This window comes from Solanum tuberosum, unplaced genomic scaffold, assembly GCF_000226075.1.
Source record: "Solanum tuberosum cultivar DM 1-3 516 R44 unplaced genomic scaffold, SolTub_3.0 scf00054, whole genome shotgun sequence".
NCBI lineage: Eukaryota > Viridiplantae > Streptophyta > Magnoliopsida > Solanales > Solanaceae > Solanum > Solanum tuberosum.
The window spans coordinates 1815010-1826791 of record NW_006238980.1 but is presented as its reverse complement, the minus strand read 5'-3'; the positions used below and the strand labels follow the sequence as shown (position 1 = coordinate 1826791).

At 38.8% G+C, this 11782-nt stretch overlaps 1 protein-coding gene across 1 annotated transcript; it reads right to left on the bottom strand.

The window, feature by feature from the left end:
- Positions 1-4699: 4699 nt before the first annotated feature.
- Positions 4700-6032, bottom strand: LOC107060041 (uncharacterized). The gene is made up of 2 exons (XM_015307348.1): positions 5212-6032; positions 4700-4781 (listed from the first exon to the last, which is right to left on the bottom strand). The coding sequence occupies exons 1-2, from the start codon at positions 6030-6032 to the stop codon at positions 4700-4702; spliced, it is 903 nt and encodes a 300-aa protein (XP_015162834.1).
- Between the last annotated feature and the right edge of the window lie 5750 nt (positions 6033-11782).

The following is an 11782-nucleotide window of genomic DNA, read 5'->3' as shown; positions in this document are numbered from 1 at the left end:
ATTGATTGCATTTGAGAGTAGATTGTGTTAGCTGATAATTCACAGGCATAAGCATGATCGACTGTGAGTAATGAGATGTCATATATTGATCCTTGCATGTTAGATTCATGGTTTTGGATACAAATTGTGTTTGAGATGACTGATGCATAGGGTCAAAAGTGTTTGAATGACTAAAGGGCTGAATGTAATGTTTTCTCATCACTTGAGGACAAGTAATGGTTCTAAGTTGAGGGTGTTGATGTGCCGCAAAATCTTGGCACATTTGATTCTTGAAAACTAAGAAGCAAGACTAGAATTGACTGTATTTTTGTATGCTTTGATGTGTTTGTTGAATGTGCAGACAAATTCTTGCTTGTGTGTGAAAGATGGAAAAAGAAGCAAAAGATGATGAGGATCAAGTAAAGATCACGGCAAACCTCACGCACTGTGGTCATCATAACGGCCATTGGTTGTGCTCATGAAGATGAATTAGTGCATGGGTCTTGAGAAGATGGAGTGCATGAGCAGCCAAATGAAGACCACGGAAGGTTTCACAGGCTATGGTCACTATAACGGCCCGTGGTGGTGATCGTGAAGCTGATCCAGTACCTAGGCCTCGAGAAGCTTAAATGGGAAGTGACCAAGTGAAGACCACAAGCACCTTTACGGGTCGTGGTCACTATAAAGGCACGTGGTGGTGATCGTGAAGACGATCCAGTACCTAGGCCTCGAGAAGCTTAAATGGGAAGTGACCAAGTAAAGACCACAGGCACCTTTACGGATTGTGGTCAGTGCCACGACCCGTGGTGACATCTGTGATGCATGTTCCAGTGTCCAAGCATTGAAGACTAAATGATGAGGAGTGCCAAGGGAAGACCACGAAGGGCTTCACGGACCGTGAAGCCCTTGACGGGCCATAGAAGTGGGCGTGAAGGGCCCGACAGTTTAGTCCTACTTTGAGTAGGACTCTTTTTAAAATACTATTTTTGAATTAATTAGGTCATTTTTTATGTTTTATCTTATCTAACCTTGAACGACGAACAAGTTTCCATTATTCATAGCTTTTGGTTTTCGATTTTGGATATGGAATTAAGTTTGAAGTTCGGTTTTCCGGTTCTTGAAATATCAAAGTGGTGGTTGATTTGCTTATTCTCGTAAGTACTTTCTAACATGTTTTCATTCTATGTTTCTGAACATTTACGTGAAATTATGAGTAGCTAAACACCACAACTAGGGTTTTTGGGATCCATGACGTAATTCTAATCATAATTTCGTAAAACGAGTGAAAGGCGATTTATGTTTACACATTGTAATTTAACTTTCGTTATTCGTGTATTCTGATGAGTGCACGCATTAGAGTGAGCATGTATCTATCATTTGTTCGAGAGAAAATGATAGTTAGGAAAAAGTTAAATTAATCTGATGAAATGGAGTTAAGGTTTAAGTTCGAGAGAAAAGAATATACACACCATTGTAGGCGAGGGTAAATCATGTAACACTCTAGGACCGAGAGGACTTGAGTGAAGATTATCTGAGTAGACTGAGAAGTGTCAGATATAGCTAACTCGCATGTATTTTGTAGAGGTAAATTGCCTGAAACTCAATTACGAAAGAACATTAGACACAATGTTATGGGGAACACAATCCTAGTTTCAGTTAATTATTGAAACAACTTCGGAACTGATATTTTGTTAGTTGTTAAATTAGACTTTAGTTTGAAACTTTGGTTACCAAAGCGTTAACGCTAAACCCAATTTTACTTTCTCCAATTGTTTATTTAGGGAAACATAACGACATTAGAGTAAAACGTGACGGTAAAATCATTTATGTAAAGATATTCTTTGTGGGATCGACCTCAACTCACGTTGAGTTCTGTAAATTGAATTCGACCATTTATATCTCTTAATTGAGGTGTAAGTTTGGACGTATCAGGTACTACTACTAGTGGTCCCACCTATGTAGATTTGGTACCAAAGAGATGATTTGCGACATCTTTCATTTTCGATGCCACGGTGATCCTGTGTGCCTCAATCCATCTGTCAACTAGCTTATTTAGAGGTATATTGTCCTGCAGACACAGTTTCCCTATCATATAGGGAAATGGTAACCTGGCTCTCTCATTCAGTGCTTTATCCCGCATTTATGTGGCGATGATACAGCCTACATTGACCGGGTAACCAGCCATGAGGCAAGCAACGAGTGATGTGAGGGATGGTGACAAGGTATTATCATTTGTTGTAGGGGCAACTGTGCATGAACAACAACCCACCAAACCTTAGACGGAAATGAAAGTGATTCCTTAGTAATATGCATACGTGCCCCGGCTACCCATGCTGCATTCTCACCCTCTGAAGCAATCCAACCAGCAAGACCCGCTCCTTTGATGTCGGATCCTCCATCTCAACCTCACTTGTTACTTCATGGTTCTTCCCTTCAAAAATGCCAACTGAGGATGGTGTTGTGTATTTTGGACCATGTAGCATCCTGTTGATTGTAGTTTCAGAGATATCCACGGATTTTCCCCTAACCACTATGGAGTTAAGCAGTCCTCATGTACTCGCAAATGTTTTCTTCCCCCGTTTAGTTGTTTCAGTATCTGCAGCAAAGTTCATCAATGTGGTTGCATAGGATGCATAGAATTCTATGGTAAGGTGGCGGGAAAATTCTCTAGGTGAGTTGTTCATCCATTCAAAGTAATGCCTTTGGAAATTTCTATAGATATCTAGAAATTCCTGGATATCCGATGCTACTAATCTAGCCTCAGGTATGACTGGCCTCCTAGTAAAGCCACCCGACTTGGACACGATTCCATTCTTGAAGAAGTCCTCAAACCTGTTCACTATCCACATAGAACGTTCGCAGTCAATTAACGATTTTCTCACCACTGGATCAAATTCATGTAGGTGAACAAATTGGATCATCGCAATGTCAGTGTTGGCATCATCATCCTTTTCATGGGCATCTATTTCTTCCTACGCCCCCATTTCAGCATCTACTCCTACTTCAGGTGGAGGTGCAGCTACATTCTCCTGAGAGCCGCTAACAGACTCTTCACTACTACTCGAACCACTACCAGATTCTTCACCGCTTCCGAAACCACTGCCATATGCCTCACCACTCCTGGATCCACTACCTTTCTCTTTAGACCGGGAAGGAGTGTCCTGAAGAATGGCCCTCGTTGTTCGTGATCTAGTAGCTCGAAGGAAGTTCTCTTCAATTGTGGTATTGACCTGAACCTCCGATCTACTGGATTCTGCTGCATTATCACTATGAGTTGGTGTGGGAGGTGGTGAGGTATGTGGCAGTACAGTCTTTCTTCGTGGACCCATATTACCTGAGAAGAACAAAACAAAAAAAATGTATTGTTACTCGAACCCACTAAATTGACGCACTAACGGGTACTCAAACTTCCCCTATGTAAGTACAACGCGACGCCTTGCCTTAAGAATGTCGTCACCCAATCTATCATTGGGAAGGGCCACGTATTCAAAATGGAAACTAGTTTACTAAAAAGAAAAGACAAGAATTTTTATATATATATATACACGGAGGCCACCACGGTCCGTGATGTCCTTCGTGACCATGAAACAGTGTGTGGCAGTTCATTGGTGAAGCTATTACGGAGGCTATCACGGTCTGTGGTGAGGACCACGGTCCGTTAAGCCCCTCGTGATATACTTACAGTGCCTCAACAACACCCAAGTGTGGTTTACGATGGGTCTCATGGTTTGTGTTTCCTTGTACGGTCTGTGAAATCTCTCATGTACTTACCCTTGGGCATTGTTTTGACCTATTGCTACCCAATCAAACTTGATCGCTTCCAAAACATGGTTCCTAATAGTTTTAGCACATCAACACCTTTTTGGACACAAATCATAAATCTTAGGCACGCACATCAATGATGTTGCCTCAAAAGATACATATCCGATTATGCCCACATACAAATACTCCCACTCTTACACAATTTAGAATATTTTATCCCTTAAATCCACATGAGCACAATTCAAATTAATTCAGACTTAATTTCACATCCACATTATAATAAACAACAATCCCCACACAAATTTAACATACCCACAAATGAGACTTTCTGATATCAACTAAATTCAACATACCCATAACAATTTACTACCAACAACAATAATATATCACATAATAATCCTCAAATTCAAACAAACAAAGTAATTTTAACCTGCCTATCGATGAGATCAAACTTATAACAAGTTAATAGATGAACTTACTTCGAATTCGGTCAAAAAAAATTTACCCAAAAGAGAAAAGATGAACTTCACTTTGATTTCTTGAGAATAGAGCACTAGGGTTTCGAATTTGTGATTGAATTAGGGATTATGGTAGATGAGTCCGTTTAATATTGTTCTAGACCGTTACAAATGAGAAAGAAGAGATAAGACCCGACCTTTGGCACTTTAGAAGATTATATAATACCTTTCAAAGCTTTAAGTTTGCATGGGTCGGGTTAGGTCAACTGGGCACTGCTTGCTTAATCACAACAAACCGTGAAGAAGCTCATGAAGAGCACCATGGTCCGTGAGAATGCACATGAACAACACTTGGGCAAGAAAACTAACTTGAGGTTCACGAGAGGCTAAATGGCTCGTACAAAGTCTGAAGGACCGTAAACCCTTTCGTGATCCCATTGTTGCAGTTTCCAGTGGACCTTTTAGGGAAGTTGAGGGCCCTTGGCGGACCGTGATGATGCTCATGAAGAGCACCACGGTTTGTGGTAGAGCTCGTGACGTATTCCAACTCTCAGCTCTTCAGTTCTTTTGTCCAACTTCTTCCTGCAAACAGTGACACTATAAAACAATGAAACTATACTAAAATATAAACTACCTAATACATTTACAATCATGGGTTGACTCCCAAGAAGCGCACTATTTAACGTCGCGGCGCGATGCAGGTTACTTGATTACTCAGACTTCATCAAGTTTGCATTCCACCACTATTTTCACTTCCTCTGGGATTCCCATTTATGCCTTGATTCGTTGACCATTGGCCTTGAACCTCTCACCCTTGTCATTCTCAATCTCAATAGCACCAAACTAAAATACTTGAGTTACCTTAAACGGCCCAGACCATTTGGATCTCAATTTCCCAAGAAATAAACAAAGCCTGGAGTTGAAAAGTAGCACCAAGTCACCAAGACTGAATGTCCATTTCTTAATGTTCTTGTCATGATACTACTTCATCCTTTCCTTTTAGAGAGCATACCTCTCATAAGCCTTCAGACGAAATTCATCCATTTCATTTATCTTATCCAGTGTCAGGTTCGTTGTTTCACTCCAACTAAGATTCAACTTCTTTAGTGCCCAGAGTGTGTTATGCTCCAGCTCAACAAACAAATGACATGCCTTTCCAAACACCAAATGATATGGAGACATACCAATAGATGGCTTGAAAGCTATCTGATATGCCCATAAAGCATCATCCAACTTTCTAGCCCAATCTGTTCTGTTGACATTCATTGTCTTTGCCAAAATCACTTTGACCTCCCGATTCGATACCTCAACTTGCCCACTTGTTTGTGGATGATATGATGTTGCCACCTTATGTTGTTTTACCTCATATTTAGCTAAAAGTGAACTGAACACTTTATTACAAAAATGGGAGCCTCTATCACTGATAATCGCTCTAAGTGTACCAAACCTTGACAATATATTCTTCTTCAGAAAACCAACAACACTTTTACCATCATTTTTAGGCAGGGTGACTGCCTCAACCCATTTGGACACATAGTCCACTACCACCAGTATGTACTTTTTCCCATAGGAGCTTACAAATGGTCCCATGAAGTCAACTCCCCACACATCAAACAGTTCCACCTCCAAAATAGGTGTCATTGACAATTCATGCTGACAATAGATGGCTCCTTGCCTCTGGAAGATATCACACCCCTTGACTAGATCAATTGAGTTCTGATGGATTGTAGAGCAGTAGTACCCACTCTGAAGTACCTTGTGGGTTGGTCGGGCACCTCCACGATGACCACCTACTAGAGAGAAGTGACAGGCTTCTAAGATATGCAGCATCATAGCCTCAAGGATACATCACCTGATGATGTTATTAGCACACACCCTTTACAAATATGGTTCATCCCAAAAATATTTTCCCACATCATGTAGGAATTTCATCCTTTGCTGGAACTTTAGCCCTTCAGGCATCAAATTGCTCACAAAATAATTAGCAAAGTCAGCAAACCAAGGAATGAGATCAATAGTGGTGGCTAATACCTACTCATCTGGGAATGAGTAATTTATGTGTAACTCAAGTTCCACCTTATTCTCTGCCTTCAACCTAGACAGGTGATCAGCCACCTGGTTTTCACAACCCCTTTAGTCTTTGACTTCAAAGTCAAATTCTTGAAGCAGCAGAACCCATCTTATCAATATCGACTTGGCATCTTTCTTTGCTATTAGGTACCACAGTGTTGTATGATCAATCACTCCAGTGCCCAACAAATACGCCCTGAATTTCTCAAAATGCATAAACCACATCAAGTAGTTCCTACTCAGTGACAGTGTAGTTGCATTGTGCTCCATTCAGCGATTTGCTAGCATGGTAGATCTGGTGGAAGATCTTGTTGCGCTTCTGTCCTAACACAACTCCCAAAACAGTACCGCTTGCATCACACATCACCTCAAATGGTTCCGATCAATCTCGGCCAATGATCACTGGAGCAGAGACCAGCTTCTCTTTCAATCATTCAAAAGCTTTTAGGCATACGTCATCAAAAGCAAATTTCACCTCTTTCTCGAAAAGCCTGCCTAAGAGATGTGCAGATTTCGACAAATCCTTGATGAATCTCCTATAAAATCTTAAATGCCCTAAAAAGCTTCGAATACCTTTCACAGAAATAGGTGGAGGCAATTTTTCAATCACCTCTATCTTCGCTTTGTCTACCTCTAGTTCCTTTTGCGACACCTTATGGCCTACGACTGTGCCTTTCTTGACTATGAAATGGCATTTCTCCCAATTAAGCACCAAATTTGCCTTCTCGCATCGTTGTAATGCCCTACTAAGTTTCAACAAACAATCATCAAATGTGTCACCTACCACAGAGAAATCATCCATGAACACTTCCAAAGTGTCCTCCACAATGTCCGAGAAGATAGACATCATACACCTCTGGAAAGTTGTTGGTGCATTACATAATCCAAATGGCATGTGTTTGAACACAATAGTACCAGAAGGACATGAAAGGTAGTATTTTCTTGATCTTCTGATGCAATTGATATCTGGTTGTACCCGGAGTAACCATCTAAGAAATAGTACCACCCTTTTCCAGACAACCTGTAAAGCATCTGATCCATGAAAGACATTGGAAAGTGTTCCTTCAAGGTCCACTTGTTTAGCTTCATGTAATCCATGCAAACCCGCCAACCAGTGACTGGTCTTTGTAGAATCAACTCGTTGTTTGCATTGGCTACCACTGTCATACCACCCTTCTTGGGCACACACTGCATTGGACTAACCTAATGACTGTCAGAAATAGGGTACACCACCCATGCATCCCATCACTTTATGATTTCTTTTTTGACCACGTCTTGCATTGGTGGATTTAACCTCCTTGTGTGCTCTATGCTCGGGTTGCAATCCTCCTCAAGTTAGATCTTATGAGTATAGATACCCGTATGTATCCCAATGATATCAGCAATAGTCCATTCGATCGCCTTTTTGTACCTTGTCAAGACTTTGACAACAACTTGCACTTGTTCATCATTCAAATATGTAGCCAAAATGACTGGCAAAGTTTTATTAGTACCCAAAAAGGTATACCTTAGGAAACTGGGTAGCTGTTTCAACTCAAGTACAGGTTGTTCTTCAATGGATGGTTTTGCTGGAGGAGTCAGCCTGTTTTTCAGATCCAGGTCTAATTTCTTCGGATCATAAGAATGTGACCCCATGCCCTGCACAACATTCACCGTCTCCACATAGTCATTCTAGAAGTCTTCTTCAAAATTCAGTAGCACGGTTGCCAATGTTTCTATCACGACCCAGGGGTACCCGATAGATGTAACAAGGCGTAAAAGACCCCGGGAGGCCTCATACAAGCCACTTAGTATATCATAACATAAAGTAATAGAAATGAGCGGAAATTTAAAACATTTCAATACAATCAAAGTCTTTATAAAACAAAGCGGAAGTCTAATAAACTGTCTCAAACCATCTAAACATCATGAGTAAAGTCTTGGGACACAACCCATAGAATAGTCCAAGACATAAAATGAAAGAACATAAAAGAAAGTGGTGAGCACATCCTCGAATACAATGAGGACTCACCAAATCTTCACTTCCTTGATCAACAGAGAAGCTAGCCATGAGTGTGAGAATCTATGTCTCCGGACCCTACATTTGATAAGAATGTGGGCAAGAGTAAGCGTTAGTACAATCATGTACTAAATATGATAGCTAGCATAAACAACATAAACATAATGGTTAGTAAATACAAACCACAAGCATAATCAATGCACACAAATCATCATCATAATAAGTGAGGAATACTTCTCAAGCAACCTTACTCATCCTTAGTCAAGTCTTGGGTCATCTACCTCTAGTAGAGCCTACCTCATGGAAGGCATCCAAGCTATTCATTCTTTATATCATAGTTCTCTTTATTCATACTTAATTTTAAAGACATGGGGATTCACCTCTTTGCCTAACTTACAATTTGGACAAAAACGAAGAAAAAAAAATCAGACAGTTACGAAAAGAAGTAAAATTTTGATATTTTTTTCGTTTCGATAATTTGAGGTGTTTTTTGTTTTTTTTATGTATTTTTCTTAATTTTTATATTTTAAGGACATTTACGGAAAAAAATAAATCCGGGCAGTTACAAAATGTAGTAAAATTTTGATCTTTTTTTCGTTTCAATAGTCAAAAGTGATTGGTGCTAGTCGAAATTTTTTTGAGGTGTTTTTTATATTTATTTTAATGTATTTTTCTTGATTTTTATATTTTACGGACATTTACAAAGAATAAAAAAATTCGGACAGTTACGAAAAGAAGTAAAATTTTAATCATTTTTTTGTTTCGATATAGAAAAGTCAAAAAAAAATTGATGTGTTTTTTTGTATTTTTTATGTACTTTTCTTGAATTTTATATTTTACGGATATTTACGAAGAAAAATAAAAAAAAATTGAATAGTTACGAAAAGAAGTAAAATTTTGACCATTTTTTCGGTTCGATATTTTTAAGTCATTGGTGCAATTCAAAATAATTTGAGGTGTTTCTTAAATCTTTTATGTATTTTACTTATTTTTTATATTTTTGGGGCATTTATGCAGAAAAATAAAAAAAATTCAGACAGTTACGGAAAAAATAAAATTTTGATGTTCTTTTCGTTTCGATATTCTAAAGTCATTGTTGCAAGTAGAAACTTTTTTGAAGTGTTTTGTAACACCCCGGAAATTAGTAGGCTAAACTAGAGATTAACGTGAGGGTTAGAGTCATGAACGTAACTCCACGTACTTAAAATAAAAGGGTTTCGTGTTAGAATGGCAAGGTTCTACCCCTCAAGGACCAACCATAGGCCCTTGAGGAGGACCACTATAAAACTGCCTGGGAAGTGACCAACGGAGGGACCTACTCCCCGTTGTCATTCCACCCCCTGTGGATGAGGGTCCGTGGTTGGCCAAAAAGTTGCAGTCACAAAACCACGCTTGACCAGGACGGCCCGTGGTTCCATCCACGGCCCGTCAACATGGTCTCGTGGATGGTGACCTGGGGGCAGTTATGGGGGTTAAATTTAGGGGCACTTTGGGGTTTTCTGGATTTAATTAATATTAAGTGATGTTGTTTTAGCCTAATTTAGACCCCTAAATTAAGTGATTCCAAGTCATTACTTCAAGATCCTAAAAGAAACCCAATTCTCACATATATATCCTCTCTCTAGAAAGTGAAGAAGAAGAAGAGGAATCAAGCTAGGTTAAGTCAAGTCTACATTGTTTCAAGCTTGGTAGGCTTTGTAATCAAGGTATGATGGCTTTTTCATTCATGGATTCCTTTCATCCATGAAGCCCCCATGATTTCCCCAATTTAGAAGAAAGTCAAACTAGGGTTTATTCTAATGTTATGAGTTATGATCCAATATAGTGGATTGTGATTGTTTATTATTTTTTATGATTGTTTATGATGGAATTACATGTTTTTTGTATGATTATACATGTTTTATGCTTAACCTATGATTCTAGGGTGAATTTGATATAGTTGGGTTTTATGCCATGAAAGGGGAAATTGAGGATTTAGAGATGATCTTCTAGGATTGATGAACTACATGCAGAATTGCTTGAGATTAGAGCATATACACATGAATTTCTAAGAATAAAGTTTATAGATATGAATTGATTAAGATCAAGTATGCATGATGAATTATGATTTAGTAATGCTTGAGATTGAACCTATATGATGATATATGATTAAAATTGCTTAAAGCATGTGATTAGAATGTCTTGAGATCTAGGCATATGTGATGATTATGAGAAGTAATGCTTTGAGAGTAAAGCTTGTAATTATGAGTGTTAATTGTTAAGGGAGACTGAAGCTTATGTGTTTGATGAATGGTAGATAGGATGGTTGTGGAAGTATTTATCCACATGACCTATATTATGAGGGTATGCATGTTATTATGAAATCCATGTCTGATGTTTGAATTCTAGATGTGATCATTGAAAGTAAGTTATGAACCTTGCATGAGAAAAGTATGAGATTATACAAGTTTTCATGATTTTTATGTAAATGGTATGAGTACACTTTGAGAGTGAAGTTTCTATGATTATGAAGTAGTTGTTGAGTTGTTGAAAGGGTATTCTCATATACACACTTATGCATGAATATGGTATGATGTGAAAGGTTTCCTCACAGTATGAAGATTCTAATGTTGAAAGGTTTTCTCACCTATTGAATCTATATGTAGACATGGACGGTGAAAGGTTTTCTCACGCATGATCTAATGGGCTATCATATGAACTAACATGGATTGGTTGTCAAGGACATCCTTCCAGGAAACATGAATTAAGTAAGACTTAATAAGTATTCGGTGGGAATTATGCTTAGCACCGAGTGGATATTGACATTGAGATGGAAGCTCTCCCGTTAGTAGAGGTTGGGTTTCTAGAAGAGGTATCATAAGATGGAAGCTCTCCCGTTAGTTGAGGTCGGGTTTCTAATAGCAATCTTTGTATCCTATAAACTACGTGCCCCCGTAGGTTATTTAGCTAATGGATCCACCTAAGCTAACAAATCATGGTTCTACCTTAGGCAAGTAGAACAACCATTTTCGATGTGAGAGACATCGGGTGATCATGTTATAGCTCACATGGTCTCATGTCGGTTAAGGCTATTTCCCACAATGACAAGACTAATTATGAACTAAGGCATGCTTAAGGAAGTATCTCGTCAGTGTTCAAAGTTATAAAGATGATGCTAGCTTATGTTGATTATGATGTTATGACTTATGATATCTAATTATCTTCAACCACAAGAACATGAACATGAATGATGAACTAAAGTTACTTCAAGGAAGTATTGTAAGTATGTTTTGATATGAGGTTTACTTGTATGATTGATAAACCGTGATTTTTTGGTATTTTTGATACATTTCACTTAAGAGTTGTGTCTGTCTAGGGCCATTTTTTATTGAAAATAATGTTTATGTGTCATGTTTGCAGGAAATAGGCTTGAACGCAATTGAGTGAGATGATAGCTGAAATTCTGCAAAAGTGGGCCACCACGGAGGGACCTACGGACCGTAGGTCCGATGACGATCCATTGATGGGTAGGTGT

What these genes read in the sequence shown, in the direction of transcription:
- LOC107060041 (XM_015307348.1), bottom strand. Translation starts at nt 6,032, where the DNA reads ATGATGCTGCATATCTTAGAAGCCTGTCACTTCTCTCTAGTAGGTGGT. An exon ending in CGTCTGAAGGCTTATGAGAG is followed by an intron (nt 4,782 to 5,211) that starts GTATGCTCTCTA and finishes CACTGTTTGCAG; the next exon opens with GAAGAAGTTGGACAAAAGAA.